The sequence below is a fragment of the Entelurus aequoreus genome, linkage group LG28 (genome assembly GCF_033978785.1).
Source record: "Entelurus aequoreus isolate RoL-2023_Sb linkage group LG28, RoL_Eaeq_v1.1, whole genome shotgun sequence".
Classification (NCBI taxonomy): Eukaryota; Metazoa; Chordata; class Actinopteri; order Syngnathiformes; family Syngnathidae; genus Entelurus; species Entelurus aequoreus.
The window spans coordinates 23,995,937-24,013,021 of NC_084758.1; the positions used below are offsets into that span (position 1 = coordinate 23,995,937).

Genomic DNA, 17,085 nt, shown 5'->3' on the forward strand with positions numbered 1-17,085 from the left:
GGCAACGCAACAACATTCAGACAGGCTGTATTGTGCCGCACCTGGCCGTTGTCCATGACCATGACCTTGCTGCAGTTCATCACCGTGTTGAGGCGGTGGGCGATGATGAGGCGCGTGCAGCTGCCAAATTCACAGCGAATGGTCTCTTGGATGAGGCCGTCGGTCTCGGTGTCGATGGCCGCCGTCGCCTCGTCCAGCACCAGGATCTGGGAGGATGCAGCCAATGGACAAGAATGGGTCATTTGAGGAGGTTTTGGCAATATTCAGTACTATATTTTTCGGACTATAAGTCGCAGTTTTTTTCATAGTTTGGCCGGGGGTGCGACTTATACTCAGGAGCGACTTATGTGTGAAATTATTAACACATTAGCGTAAAATATCAAATAATATTATTTAGCTCCTAAATATTAGCTCCTATAAAATTTCATGGGATTTAGCGATTAGGAGTGACAGATTGTTTGGTAAACGTATAGCATGTTCTATATGTTATAGTTATTTGAATGACTCTTACCATAATATGTTACGTTAACATACCAGGCACGTTCTCAGTTGGTTATTTATGCCTCATATAACGTACACTTATTCAGCCTGTTGTTCACTATTCTTTATTTATTTTAAATTGCCTTTCAAATGTCTATTCTTGGTGTTGGGTTTTATCAAATAAATTCCCCAAAAAAATGCGACTTATATATGTTTTTTCCTTCTTTATTATGCATTTTCGGCCGGTGCGACTTATACTCCGGTGCGATTTATACTCCGAAAAATACGGTAATTGATACTGAAAACTACTTATTTTGCGGTGGACATGAGGACCTAATACTACTTTTTTTTTTTTTTAGTGCGTTCAAACAATTTTTAAAAAAAGCATTTAATTAATTCGGATCTGTAATTAATCTCTTTTTTAATCTCGCCTAAAAAGTGCTGAAAAAAGCCCTCAATCTGAGGTATTTTCATTTAAATTCAATACATTATTATAATGTAGGGCTGTCAAATTATTAAATCAGATTAAATACATTTTGGAATTTGGATGAATCATGATTAGGGATGTTTGATAATGGCTTTTTGTCGATATCCGATATTCCGATATTGTCCAACTCTTTAATTACCGATACCGATATCAACCGATATCAACCGATACCGATATATACAGTCGTGTAATTAACACATTATTATGCCTAATTTGGACAACCAGGTATGGTGAAGATAAGGTCCTTTTTAAAAAAATAAAACATAAATAAAATAAGATAAATAAATTAGAAACATTTTCTTGAATAAAAAAAGAAAGTAAAACCATATAAAAACAGTTACATAGAAACTAGTAATATATACAGTCGTGTAATTAACACATTATTATGCCTAATTTGGACAACCAGGTATGGTGAAGATAAGGTCCTTTTTTAAAAAAAATTAATAAAATAAAATAAGATAAATAAATTAGAAACATTTTCTTGAATAAAAAAAGAAAGTAAAACAATATAAAAACAGTTACATAGAAACTAGTAATTAATGAAAATGAGTAAAATTAACTGTTAAAGGTTAGTACTATTAGTGGACCAGCAGCACGCACAATCATGTGTGCTTACGGACTGTATCCCTTGCAGACTGTATTGATATATATTGATATATAATGTAGGAAACAGAATATTAATAACAGAAAGAAACAACCCTTTTGTGTGAATGAGTGTAAATGGGGGAGGGAGGTTTTTTGGGTTGGTGCACTAATTGTAAGTGTATCTTGTGTTTTTTATGTTGATTTAATGAAAAAAAACAAAAAACGATACCGATAATAAAAAAAACGATACCGATATTTTCCGATATTACATTTTAAAGCATTTATCGGCCGATATTATCGGACATCTCTAATCATGATTAATCACATTTTGGAATTTGGATGAATCATGATTAATCACAGGTGATTACTTACTTGAATCATTAAAAGAAGACCCCAATATTTGTACACAAATGCAATTTTATTGCGAGAATGTCATCCAGGATCGGTTTGAAACGTTTTACTTGAAAGCATGTCATTTATTTGCACAAAACCTAAAGTTCTTTCAGGTTGTATTTTCCAGTCGGAGTCTTCTCATTCATTTTTGTACCGACGTGTGCATTGAACTAATAACTGACCGTATAGCGCAGGGGTCCCCAAACTACGGCCACGCAGGCCGGATCCGGCACGTCAGCGTCCAAAATCCGGCCCACAGGAAGTCCCTTTATTTATTTTAATTTTTTTTTAAATTTTTTCATCTGTCCTTTGTACTCCATTTTCTACCGCTTGTTACTCTCGGTGTCTCCTAGCCGCTCAGGTAAATCATATTGTCTAAAAATGCAATTTCCCATCGATAACGTGACATCATCGCGCTCGGAAAAAAAAAAAAAAAAAAAAAAAAAAAAAAAAATTATATATTATATATATATATATATATATATATATATATATATATATATATATATATATATATATATATATATATATATATATATACACACAGCCCGGCCCCCGGCCAAATTTTTTTAACCCACTGCGGCCCCCGAGTCAAAAAGTTTGGGGACCCCTGGTATAGCGGTTTAGGTAAAAGAGCTTTAACAGAGGAAAATAAATTGCATGATTAATCTAAGTGTGTTCATGATTAATGCAATATTTTTTTGTCCGTAATTAAGTAGTCGCCAGAAAAAAGGGTGGAAATAGAGCTTAGGAAAACCAGGAAATCTGGAAAATCCTGGAATTTTTTGGAACTTGGATAGTTTGAATTTCCAGAATGGTGGAATGAGTTGAAGCTGGAATGGTTTGAATCGTTTGAAAAATGTGCAAATGGTGGCAGTTTGAAAAATGGCCAATTCATTTTGAATGGGAAAAATGTCATGGAAAACATGGAATTCTGGGAAATCTGTGAATTTTTTTGAATTTGTCAAGGGAAAGCCCGTGATTTCCGAATAGGCTGAACAGTTTGAAGTTGGAACGGTTTGAATCGGGTGAAAAATGTGGAAGGTAGAGCATGCCAAAATCTGAAGAAGATGAAGTTGAATAAATGTATGAATTTTGGTGTAGAAAACCATAAGTGTGAATGCTTTGGAGCATTCACACAATTATTTAACGCAAAAGATAAGTGCAACTTTTGGCTCTCAGGAGGTTAAAGGCCTACTGAAACCCACTACTACCGACCGCAGTCTGATAGTTTATATATCAATGATGAAATCTTAACATTGCAACACATGCCAATGCGGCTGGGTTAACTTATAAAGTGCAATTTTAAATTTCCCGGAAAATATCCGGCTGAAAACGTCTCGATATGATGACGTTTGCGCGTAACGTCACGGATTGAGCAGAAGTATTGGGACACCATTGTGTCCCAATACAAACAGCTCCGTTTTCATCGCAAAATTCCACAGTATTCTGGACATCTGTGTTGGTGAATCTTTTGCAATTTGTTTAATGGACAATGAAGACAGCAAAGAAGAAAGCTGTAGGTGGGAAGCGGTGTATTAGCGGCTGGCTGCAGCAACACAACCAGGAGGACTTTGAGTTGGATAGCAGACGCGCAGCTTTGGCTTCCAAACATTTGATCGCTTGCCCGTCCGTGCGTGCCGCTATGTGCATGTCACGTACGTAACTTTGGGGAAATATATGTGCTGTATGAACTTTGCGGAGGTGAACGGTACTTTGGGCTGTGGGATTGAGTGTGTTGTGCGGGTGTTTGAGTTGTATTGACGGGTTATATGGACGGGAGGGGGGAGGTGTTTGTTATGCGGGATTAATTTGTGGCATATTAAATATAAGCCTGGTTGTGTTGTGGCTAATAGAGTATATATATGTCTTGTGTTTATTTACTGTTTTAGTCATTCCCAGCTGAATATCAGGTCCCACCCGCCTCTCACAGCATCTTCCCTATCTGAATCGCTTCCACTGCCCTCTAATCCTTCACTCTCACTTTCCTCATCCACAAATCTTTCATCCTGGCTCAAATTAATGGGGTAATCGTCGCTTTCTCGGTCCGAACCGCTCTCGCTGCTGGTGTAAACAATGGGGAAATGTGAGGAGCCTTTCAACCTGTGACGTCACGCTACTTCCGGTACAGGCAAGGCTTTTTTTTTTTATCAGCGACCAAAAGTTGCGAACTTTATCGTCGATGTTCTCTACTAAATCCTTTCAGCAAAAATATGGCAATATCGCGAAATGATCAAGTATGACACATAGAATGGATCTGCTATCCCCGTTTAAAAAAGAAAATCTCATTTCAAGTAGGCCTTTAAAGTTTGCTGCTTGAGTCCAACAGCTGCAGTTATAATGCCTTCCACTAGGGGGCATTGTTATCTCATACTAAGCAACACCAGTACTGGGCAGCTTGAAAAAAAAAGAATCCTGACTCTAATACAAAAAGGTTCCTTGAGCAATGGGCTAATGTGTAATACAATACTACAATCAGCACCTTGCTGTTGCGCAGTAGAGCTCTGGCCACGCAGATGAGCTGCCGTTCGCCCACTGAGAAGTTCTCCCCGTTCTCCGTCACCTCGGAGTAGAGGGAGTGAGGCAGTTGGCTGACCTGATGAGGGTTCACATTCATACAATGAAATCTCCCGGTCTCTATTGCCATGATTGCACGAAGTTGTCGTGACCTACCATGTCTTTAATATGAGTCTTCTCCAGCGCCTCCCATATTTGTGAGTCCGAGTACTGATCCCACGGGTCTAAATTGGTCCTGTTGTAAAACCAGTCCATCAAAAAAACTAGCACATATAAATATTATTCCACGCGGTCTCACCTAACAGTGCCGATGAAGAGCACCGGCTCTTGAGGGATGATGGCCAGCTTGCTGCGCAGGTCGTCCAACCCGATCCGGGCGATATCAACCCCGTCAATGATGATGGAGCCTCTCGCCAGTTCCACCAGTCTGAACAGAGCCAGACCCAGAGAGGACTTCCCTGCATCGAAAAAAAAGGTCTCAGTATGAGGCGCGAGTGAGATGGATGCATTTAAACGCAAAGAGAGGGAAGCACCTGATCCCGTGCGGCCCACGATGCCGATGGTGTCCTCGGGCTGCACGGTGAAGGTCAGGCCCTTCAGCACCAGAGGCAGATTGTCACGGTAGCGCATGTCCACGTTCTGGAAGGTAATCTTTCCCTCCTGAGGCCAGGAGAGGGCGGGAGCATCTGACGGGCTGCTTTTGCACGGAGCTTCGCTTTCCAGCGTCTGAGACGAATAATGCAGAAGTGGATGTTATAAATGTAAGCATCTGTGTCATTTTCCTGGACATGGAGGACAAGGTCTCCTAATCCAAAAAAAAGTACAATATAACAAATTAGGAAAAACCTGGTTAGGAGACCGGCAAGATGTTATTTAACATGTGTTAACAAAAAGGTGTGTATTAGGGGTGCTCAAAACATTTATTTAGATCCAAATAACAATAAAAACCATCTAGTGGACATCAAGAGTAATTCAGGTCAATGACCTTGAATTATGCGCTGAATGCATGAGTACCGTATTTTTCGGACTATAAGTCGCAGTTTTTTTCATACTCAGGAGCGACTTATGTGTGAAATTATTAACACATTAGCGTAAAATATCAAATAATATTATTTAGCTCATTCACGTAAGAGACTAGACGTATAAGATTTCATGGGATTTAGCGATTAGGAGTGACAGATTGTTTGGTAAACGTATATCATGTTCTATATGTTATAGTTACTTGAATGACTCTTACCATAATATGTTACATTAACATACCAGGCACGTTCTCAGTTGGTTATTTATGCCTCATATAACGTACACTTATTCAGCCTGTTGTTCACTATTCTTTATTTATTTTAAATTGCCTTTCAAATGTCTATTCTTGGTGTTGGCTTTTATCAAATACATTTCCCCAAAAAATGCGACTTATACTCCAGTGCGACTTATATATGTTTTTTTCTTTTTTATTATGCATTTTCGTCCGGTGCGACTAATACTCCGGAGCGACTTATACTCCGAAAAATACGGTACACAGCATTTACATATATGACCCAATGCAAACAACCTTCCCTAGTCATGGTGCAAAAAAAACCTAATCCAACCAACACAAACTGTCAACAGACATGGTCACACATAACACAACCTGCTCACTGGACTTTGTGGACATGAAAAAAAAATGTCAATGCACCATACAAAATTTAAAATGACACCCATTTAAATCTATTACAAGAAATGATGGGAAAAATGCAAAACAATCGCCACACTTACTTTACTTTACACACTTACTTTGCTTACTTTCACATACATCCGATTATACTAAATATTAATTATATATCCATTATATGAATATTATATGTACACATACAGTCGTGGTCAAAAGTTTACATACACTTGTAAAGAACATAATGTCATGGCTGTCTTGAGTTTCCAATAATATCTACAACTTTTATTTTTTGTGATAGAGTGATTGGAGCACATACTTGTTGGTCACAAAAATCATACATGAAGTTTGGTTCTACTATGAATTTATTTTTGCTTCATCTGACCACAGAACTTTCCTCCAGAATGTATTATCTTTGTCCATGTGATGTCAGATGAAACAAAAATTGAGCTGTTTGCCCACAATACCCAGCAATATGGTTGGAGGAGAAAAGGTGAGGCCTTTAATTCCAGGAACACCATTCCTACCGTCAAGCATGGTGGTGGTAGTATTATGTTCTGGGACAGTTTTGCTGCCAATGGAACTGGTGCTTTACAGAGAGTAAATGGGACAATGAAAAAGGAGGATTACCGTATTTTCCGCACTATAAAGCGCACCGGATTATAAGGCGCACCTTCAATGAATGGCATATTTCAAAACTTTGTTCATATATAAAGCGCACCGGATTATAAGGCGCACCTATGCATCTATTAGGTGGAGCTGCGCTAAAGGGAATGTCAACAAAACAGTCATATAGGTCAGTCAAACTTTATTAATAGATTACAAACCAGCGTTCTCACAACTCTGTTCACTCCCAAAATTAATAAACAGCTGATTTACTCGTGTTACGGTAAATCAAACGTTAGTGCAATCACAATATAGTAACACTCGAAATATTGATATATTGTTATTGCTCTGCACTAACTCAACGTTGCTCAAACGTTAATGTCACCCAACACAACACACAAAATAAACATGTAAAGTTCACTTTATGGAGTTATTCCTCATCCACGAATCGCTCGAATTCTTCTTCTTCAGTGTTCGAATTAAACAATTGGGCGAATACGGCATCCAAAATGTCCGGCTCCGTCTCGTCGAAGTCGTCATTAATCGAGTCAGTGTCGCTGCTGTTGTCTAGCAGTTCAGTGACAATTCCTGCCTTCCTGAAAGCTCGGACCACAGTCGAGACTGACATATCAGCCCAGGCATTTACGATCCACTGGCAGATAGTGGCGTTTGTCGTCCGGCGCTGTCTCCCCGTCTTGGTGAACGTGTGTTCGCCTTCTGTCATCCGTGTTCTACTGCGTGACTGATCGCTTTGAGTTTAAAATCTGCGTCGTAAGCGTGTCTCTTAATAGGAGCGCTTCTTCTTCTACGGGGAAAAAGAAATTGGCGGCTGTTTACCGTAGTTGCGAGACCTAAACTTTATGAAAATGAAGTTTAGGTTTGTTGTGGCTCAATATTGGTCCATATATAAGGCGCACCGGATTATAAGGCGCACTGTCAGCTTTTGACAAAATTGGAGGGTTTTAGGTGTGCCTTATAGTGCGGAAAATACGGTACCTCCAAATTCTTCCGGACAACCTAAAATCATCAGCCCGGAGGTTGGGTCTTGGCCGCAGTTGGGTGTACCAACAGGACAATGACCCCAAACACACGTCAAAAGTGGTAAAGGAATGGCTAAGTCAGGCTAGAATTAAGGTCGTACAATATCCTTCCCAAAGTCCTGACTTAAAAGCTGAAGAAACAAGTCCAATATCAGAAAACCAACAAATTTAGCTGAACTGCACCAATTTTGTCAAGAGGAGTGGTCAAAAATTCAAGCAGGCCCCGTTTCAGCCACACTAAACCAGCGTTTAAGGCCACCCTCCTCGGACACGGGTAAGTGCACCGTCTATTTCTTGAATCTCCGGTTCTTAGCTATGTATGGACTCATTGATTGTTTACAAACTGAGTTCGGAGAGGAAGTGGAGTCAGAAAGACCGCGCCCCACACAGGAAGTGACGTCGAAAGAATGCGCCACAGCCAGCTTCATAACAACCGGAGCTAACCACTGGAAAGATGGCGGCGAGTCATCCAGACATGCCCGTGTTTCTCCTTCTTCTACATGTACAGACGCTTGTGGAAATTACACATGAATACCTTAAGAGAAGAAAACTCACGATTGCAGCTATTTCGGATACAACACTTTTAAGATGGCAAGAGAACTTTCGAAAGTCCAGGTCAACTTACCGAAAAACTTTGTCCATTTGTCGAAGGAGAGACAACGAGAATGCGTGGATTGGATAAACAAGGTAGCGTGTGCTTTGTATTACCTGGCCGACTAGTGAAGACTACGGAAAACATTGAATGCATTTGGACTGGCAAAGCAGACTGTATCAGTTACTGTCCGCCATGTATGTCGCGGACTCAACGTCTAGGTCCAGAGTATATAAAGTCACCAAAAAGGAATGGACAATGAAGATGAAGGCAAAAGAGTGAGGAGTGTCCTGACCAGAAATCTAGATCCCTAGATTAATTGTTGTAAAATGTTCTTTATCACGTTTATTTTCACATGTCCATTAAAGATTTGATTAATTTATGATGGCTCAGGTATGATTCACTACAATAGGGCCCCGCAGCGCACTGGATTCCAGTTGGACCCTGACTTAAACTAATTGAAAAACTTATTCGGGTGTTACCATTTAGTGGTCAATTGTACGGAATATGTACTTTACTGTGCAATCTACTAATAAAAGTTTCAATCAATCAATCAAAAAGTTAATTGAAATACCACAACACTAGATATTTTTCAGATAAATTAAATTTAATTCAAGAACTTGCACACAAAGCAACACTGGAGGTGACTATGACGTGCGCCTTTCCTGCGCATGCGTACTAGTTTACGTTGCGCCGGCAGACGGGGGGGGGGGGGGGGGGGAAGAAGGGTCTTAAACGACCATTGTGTGTGTGTGGACAAGGATAAGGTTAGGTGGGATTTACCCTGGATAACCTTCGCCGGCTTATTGTAGAAGGAGCCTAAGACAACACCGTCACCTTCCCGCGGCAAAATAAAGAATGATTTTCCTAAAAAATACTTTTAAATGGATCGGTGCCTACTGTGTCCGGCAATAGACCATTTAGTAAGACAACATAATCCATTATTACGTTAGCAATGTAGCTCATAGCTTAGCTTATTGTTTACAAGGAGTCGAAGCAGCAGTGCAGTGGACTTATTAACATGATAAGAATAGAAAACCATGTTATTGTCCATATACACATGTATATGTCCAGGATCTAGCATTGGAGAGATACATACTCTGTAGAGGTTTAACCTGAGCGTACAGTACCAGACTTGCAGCTGGGCTTCCTTCCTTTCCCTCCTCCGCCCGCATAGTCTCCTCGTCGTGCCGACGACAAACCACGGTGAGCCACGCTGGTACCGCAATATCATCTGAGATGTTTTCAATCAATCAATCAATCAATGTTTATTTATATAGCCCTAAATCACAAGTGTCTCAAAGGGCTGCACAAGCCACAACGACATCTGCGGTTCAGTGCCCACATAAGGGCAAGGAAAAACTCACAACCCAGTGGGACGTCGATGAGAATGACTATGAGAAACGTTGGAGAGGACCGCAGATGTGGGTAACCCCCCCGCCCCCTCTAGGGGAGACCAGATGCAATGGATGTCGAGTGGGTCTAACATAATATTGTGAAAGTCCAGTCCATAGTGGATCTAACATAATATGGGTTATGGGTTATACTTGTATAGCGCTTTTCTACCTTCAAGGTACTCAAAGCGCTTTGACACTATTTCCACATTTACCCATTCACACACACATTCACACACTGATGGCGGGAGCTGCCATGCAAGGCGCTAACCAGCAGTCATCAGAGGCAAAGGGTGAAGTGTCTTGCCCAAGGACACAACGGACGTGACTAGGAAGGTAGAAGGTGGGAATTGAACCCCAGTAACCAGCAACCCTCCGATTGCTGGCACAGCCACTCTATCAACTTCGCCACGCCGTCCCCTAATAATAGTGAGAGTCCAGTCCATAGTGGGGCCAGCAGGAGACCATCCCGAGCGGAGACGGGTCAGCAGCGCAGAGATGTCCCCAACCGATACACAGGCGAGCGGTCCACCCCGGGTCCCGACTTTGGACAGCCAGCACTTCATCCATGGCCATCCATGGTTTTGTTGTGGTGAAAGTCACTTAAAACAGATGGCTGGTGATGGTCACCAATGTCCGTAAGGTCCGAAAGTGCAAAATAAAAGCTAAAAAACTACAAAACATGGCTGCCGGTTCGGGGACTAAGGTTTACTCAGCGTGAAGGGGTGTGGTGAGGAGGGGTTCATTCGCATCTACTGTAAAAACACCCCCTCTCAAAACTACTTATTTTAATGGAGGGCCAAAAAGTAGCTTGAAGATGGTATGTAAAACATAATCGATGCAAATATTTCACCAAACAAACCATTACATGTTATGTAAACCACAAGGAAGTGTTTTAAATATCCATCCATCCCTCCATCTTCTTCTGTGTATCCGAGGTCAGGTCGCGGGGGCAGCAGCCTAAGCAGGGAAGTCCAGACTTCCCTCTCCCCAGCCACTTCGTCCAGCTCCTCCAGGTGGATCCCGAGGTGTTCCCAGGCCTGCCGGGAGACATAGTCTTCCCGACGTGTCCTGGGTCTTCCCCGTGGCCTACTACCGCTCGGAGGCGTTCGGGTGGCATTCTGACCAGATGCCCGAACCACCTCATCTGGTTCCTCTCAATCAATCAATCAATCAATCAATCAATGATTGATGACCATAGGTGAGGATGGGAACGTAGATCGACCGGTAAATTGAGAGCTTTGCCTTCCGGCTCAGCTCCTTCTTCACCACAACGGATCGATACAGCGTCCGCATTACTGAAGACGCCGCACCGATCCGCCTGTCGATCTCACGATCCACTCTTCCCTCACTCGTGAACAAGAGTCCGAGGTAATTGAACTCCTCTACTTGGGGCAGAGTCTCCTCCCCAACCCGGAGATGGCACTCCACCCTTTTCCGGGCGAGAACCATGGACTCGGACTTGGAGGTGCTGATTCTCATATAAATATAGAACATAAATTATAATATGACCCCTTCAAGGAAGGCAGGATTGTTTCACAAACATCTTCGCAACGCCTCCACGGTTTGACTTCAAATTTTCAAGAATTATGCAGATCCCAAATACACAACAGGTAAGACAAGTTCGTTTTGCATAATAGAGCCTCTATAAAACTTAGCAGCTAAGCAATATGATATTGTACTTCTTTTGTTCAGCCCTCTATGGTTTCTGTTTAGCTTGCTGCCACGCAAAACTTAGCAACAGAGTTATCATTTAGAATAAACTGCAGAGAATAGATCAGCATCCAATCCAGTTTCCATTAGCATGTATACTAAATATACACTATATTGCCAAAAGTATTTGGCCACCCATCCAAATGATCAGAATCAGGTGTCCTAATCATTTGGCCCGGCCACAGGTGTATAAAATCAAGCACTTAGGCTTGGTGACTGTTTCAACAAACATTTGTGAAAGAATGGGCCGCTCTCAGTGATTTCCAGCGTTATAGGATGCCACCTGTGCAACAAATCCAGTCGTGAAATTTCCTCGCTCCTAAATAGTCCAAAGTCAACTGTGGGTTTTATTATAAGAACATGGAAGAGTTTGGGAACAACAGCAACTCAGCCACCGAGTGGTAGGCCACGTAAACTGACAGAGAGGGCTCAGCGGATGCTGAAGCGCATATTGCAAAGAGGTCGCCGACTTTCTGCACAGTCAGTTGCTACAGAACTCCAAACTTCATGTGACCTTCCAATTAGCCCACGCACAGTACGCCGAGAGCTTCATGGAATGGGTTTCCATGGCCGAGCAGCTGCATCTAAGGCATACATCACCAAGTCCGATGCAAAGCGTCGGTTGCAGTGGTGTAAAGCATGTCGCCACTGGACTCTAGAGCAGTGGTTCTTAACCTTGTTGGAGGTACCGAACCCCACCAGTTTCATATGCGCATTCACCGAACTCTTCTTTAGTGAAAAATAAAAAAAAATTTTTTTTCAAATTCAAGAAAAAGTTATGTTTTTTTTACTGGTGCACAAAATGAACTGTGCATGAACATCACCTTGTTCAAAGAACAAAACCAACACAGTGCATGAACTCACAACAAATTACACACCTTACACACATTACCATGAATTGATTAAATAATATTATTCGGGTGTTACCATTTAGTGGTCAATTGTACGGAATATGTACTGTACTGTGTAAACTGTACTGTTTCATATAATGTATTCTCTTCCTTTGCAATCTACTAGTAAATGTTTCAATTGATCAATCAAACAACCTGCAAATCAGATGCAAAATTAGAGGGAACATTGTTTGGGGGTATCCATAATACGCCGATAGGGAGAAGTTTTTATTTATACAATAAGTCGGATGTGTCTTTACCTCCGCCGAACCCCTAGGGTTCGATCGAACCCCGGTTAAGAACCACTGCTCTAGAGCATTCGAGACGCCTTCTCTGGAGTGATGAATCACCTTTTTAGATCTGGCAATCTGATGGACGAGTCTGGGTTTGGAGGTTGCCAGGAGAACGGTACATTTCGGACCGCATTGTGCCGAGTGTGAAATTTGGTGGAGGAGGAATTATGGTGTGGGGTTGTTTTTCGGGAGTTGGGCTTGGCTCCTTAGTTCCAGTGAAAGGAACTTTAAATGCTCCAGGATACCAAAACATTTTGGACAATTCCATGCTCCCAACCTTGTGGGAACAGTTTGGAGCGGGCCCCTTCCTCTTCCAACATGACTGTGCACCAGTGCACAAAGCAAGGTCCATAAAGATATGGATGACAGAGTCTGGTGTGGATGAACTTGACTGGCCTGCACAGAGTCCTGACCTGAACCCGATAGAACAGGGGTCACCAACCTTTTTGAAACCAAGAGCTACTTCTTGGGTACTGATTAATGCGAAGGGCTACCAGTTTGATACACACTTAAATAATTTGCCAGAAATAGCCAATTTGCTCAATTTACCTTTAACTCTATGTTATTATTAATAATTAAGGATATTTATCTTTGTGGAAACACTGATCATCTTAATGATTTCTCACAATAAATATATATAGAAACAGATAAATATCAATATGCAACACTTCATTTTTATATTTTCTCTAAGTGCACATTTTTCAAATTGAACATTTTCAAATGATCACTTCTAAGACAGTCTTGTGAAATCACAATATTCCATTTTAGCTAGCTAGCCACTAACATTTTTTAACAAATCATGAATTACTTTGCACGATGTTTGTACAAATAATAACTCATGTAAAATACAAAAGTCAACTCTCAAATTTTTAAATAAATCATGTCACATTTTGAACTGGACACCAAATCTGTTATCTGTTTCTTTGTCAGTTAGTGAAGACCAAGTCTTTAAAATATTTTCTTGGATTTTCAAATTCTATTTGAGTTTTGTCTCTCTTAGAATTAAAAATGTCGAGCAAAGCGAGACCAGCTTGCTAGTAAATAAATACAATTTAAAAAATAGAGGCAGCTCACTGGTAAGTGCTGCTATTTGAGCTATTTTTAGAACAGGCCAGCGGGCTACTCATCTGGTCCTTACGGGCTACCTGGTGCCCGCGGGCACCGCGTTGGTGACCCCTGCGATAGAACATCTTTGGGATGAATAAGAACGGAGACTAAGAGCCAGGCCAACATCGGTGTGTGACCTCACCAATGCGCTTTTGGAAGAATAGTGGTAAATTCCTATAAACACACTCCGCAACCTTGTGGACAGCCTTCCCATAAGAGTTGAAGCTGTAATAGCTGCAAAAGGTAGGACCGACATCATATAGAACCCTATGGGTTAGGAATGGGATGCCACTTCAAGTTCATATGTGAGTCAAGGCAGGTGGCCAAATACTTTTGGCAATATAGTGAATAAGTGAATTAAAAAAGGAGATCACTTTGCATGTTTAACCAACTGAACTTTTTTAAATCCCCCCACCTCCCCAGACGAACGCATTTTGCCGGCATAACAACAACGTCACTCCAAAGTGTGTCGCATTCGTTGCTAGAATAGCAAAGCCTTTTCTCTATTCAACTATTGCAGCATTTAGAGTGACAAGTCCGCTAAAAGGTGTTGTTCATTGTTGTTATTGCCAGGCCCTGCTCGGCTGCTGCTAGGGGCTAGCTCATAACAGGCTAGCCGCTGCTAGCTAGCGGAGAGTAGCCTCTTCGCTCGGCAACTTTCCCTTAAAACTGACTTTTTGATGCACACCGTGGAGGGTCGTCTCACCTCTTTCTGTTTGGGATCTTGCGGATAAACATCCGGAGGCCCGAGCCGGGGCCGCTTTAGTGGCCGGTGTTCGTAGCTGAGTATTCCAAAGGCAGCCATCATCCAGCGGCATCACAGCCAGACCTCCGCTACGCTCAGCACTACCATAAGCACTTCCGGTAGGATCCCGGCGCTTCAAAATAAAATGATTATTAGTTGATCAAGGACCACCAAAATGTATATAAAAATCCTTTATTCTCTATGACATTTATATAACATTTCTACATCGTCATTTCAAATTAGCATGAAATGTGAACGCTCATACATAAATACAACTGATAAAATAGTATTTTGAAGAATGATGTGAATAATCATCAACCTGTATTTTATGTGTATGAGAATCAATGAACTCCAGTAGCACAAGACCCAACAGAGATGTTCATATAAGAAATAAATCAATAGAAGCCTTGAATGATTTGAGAGAAGACATAAAGACACAAAAATGGGGACGGCGTGGTGCTGTTGGGGGAGTGGCCGTGCCAGCAACCTGAGGGTTCCTGGTTCAATCCCCACCTTCTATTAACCTCGTCACGCCCGTCGTGTCCTTGAGCAAGACACTTCACCCTTGCTCCTGATGGGTCGCGGTTAGGCCCTTGCATGGCAGCTCCCGCCATCAGTGTGTGAAGGTGTGTGTGAATGGGTGAATGTACAAGTATAACCCATTTATCATTTAAAAATGGGATGAAGTGTACAAAGACGTTGTGAATAATTCCCATGACTCATTTATAAATACAGTCGTGGTAAAATACAATAGTAAAATATACTGTATCTTAAAAGAAGTGCATAATATATCACCTAAAATACTTAAATATAATAAATAAATGAAAAATGTATAAAACAAGAAATAAAAACGACCAAGATAACCTGTCTAACCATATATATATATATATATATATATATATATATATATATATATATATATATATATATATATATATATATATATATATATATATATATATATATATATATATGTCTTAATTAGATTATCCAAAAAAATAGTGCTCGATACCGTGGTAGAGCGTAATATGTATGTGTAGGAAAAAAATCACAAGACTATTTAATCTCTACAGGCCTGTTTCATGAGGGGTTTCCTCAATCCTCAGGAGATTCTCCTGAGGATTGAGTATATATATATATATATATATATATATATATATATATATATATATATATATATATATATATATATATATATATATATATATATATATATATATATATATACATGTATATGTATGTATATATACATGTATATGTATGTATATATACATGTATATGTATGTATATATACATGTATATGTATATATATGTGAGAGACCATTTTAAAGACCTTGGAAAATTGTAAGGAATAAAAATAATATATATGTATATACAAAAATAAATACAGTAATTATTTATTACACTATAATACAATCTCTGGAAAAACTGATGGAATCCTCAGACTTGGAGAGGATTTTAATTCACTTGTTAAATGGTGTAGAACAAAAGCCGATAACAGACGTGACACAAGACTATAGTCATTTCAAATATCAAATTTCACTAAAAGAAATCAATAAAATGAATTGTGGTTGTTGGTAACAGTTTTAGTTTTAGATCAAGCAAAGTAAAATTAAAATATGGAATTAATCGCTCAATCCTGAGGAAAGAATTATGGAATCACCATTTATGTTTTAATTTCCAAAACTAACACCTGCACCAGATTAAATCTGTCCAGTAGTCTACAGTTCACACCTTGGAGAGCTGTTGCACCAGGTGGATTGACATGAATCATGGCCCCAACATGCGAGATTTCAACTGAAACAAAGAAGAGGATTATCAAACTTCTTCACGCAGTGTTGCAAAAGATTTGGATTGTTCAGTCAGCTGAGTCTGAAGTCTGGACCACGTACAAACAACGCGGGAAGGTTGTAAAAGGCAAGTAGACCAAGGAAAACATCTAAGTGTCTCGACAGAAAACGTCAAGCTATTGAAAACAGAAAATGCACAGCAAAACAAATGAAGAACAAATTGGTGGATGAAGTCACCGTCTGAGTTCCGAACTGTAAGAAAGGAAATGGGATTTACAGAAAAGCTAAATGGAAGCTGTCATTAACATCTAAAGAGAGAAAGACAAGGTTCCAATGGGCCAAGGAAAAGCAATGGTGGACTATGGATGACTGGATGAAAGTCATATTCTGTGATGAATCATGAATCTGCGTTGGCCAAGGTGATGATGCTGCAACTTTTGTTTGGTGCCGATCTAATGAGATTTATGAAGACGACTGCCTGAAGAAAACATGCACATTCCCACAGTCATTGATTATATGGTGCTGCATGTCAGGTAATGATGGCTGTCATTACATCTTCACTACATACGTACGTTTATATTGACTTATTGGACACTTTTCTTAATCCATTAATGGTTTAAGAAAAAAAGGATGTTTGGGGACAATGACATAATTTCGCAAAAACTGTAAAAAAAAAAAAAAAGTTCCTTGAAGAAAGACACATGAGGTCAATTCCACGGCCTGCAAATAGTCCGGATCTCAATCCAATGGAAAATGTGAGGTGGAAATGAAAGAAAATGGTGGATGACAAGACTCCAACATGCAAAGT

At 40.4% G+C, this 17,085-nt stretch overlaps 1 protein-coding gene across 1 annotated transcript in view; it reads right to left on the minus strand.

Annotated features, from left to right (window-relative positions):
- The window catches only part of LOC133645190 (ATP-binding cassette sub-family C member 5-like), an 18,826-nt gene extending 4,248 nt beyond the window's left edge, over positions 1-14,578 (minus strand). The window contains exons 1-6 of the mRNA XM_062040053.1: positions 14,449-14,578; positions 4,996-5,188; positions 4,761-4,920; positions 4,619-4,697; positions 4,428-4,541; positions 42-206 (exon numbers count right to left, since the gene is read on the minus strand). Coding sequence (XP_061896037.1) covers positions 42-206; positions 4,428-4,541; positions 4,619-4,697; positions 4,761-4,920; positions 4,996-5,188; positions 14,449-14,550 — 813 coding nt within the window. The 5' untranslated portion in view covers positions 14,551-14,578. The remainder of the gene's footprint in view (positions 1-41; positions 207-4,427; positions 4,542-4,618; positions 4,698-4,760; positions 4,921-4,995; positions 5,189-14,448) is intronic.
- Between the last annotated feature and the right edge of the window lie 2,507 nt (positions 14,579-17,085).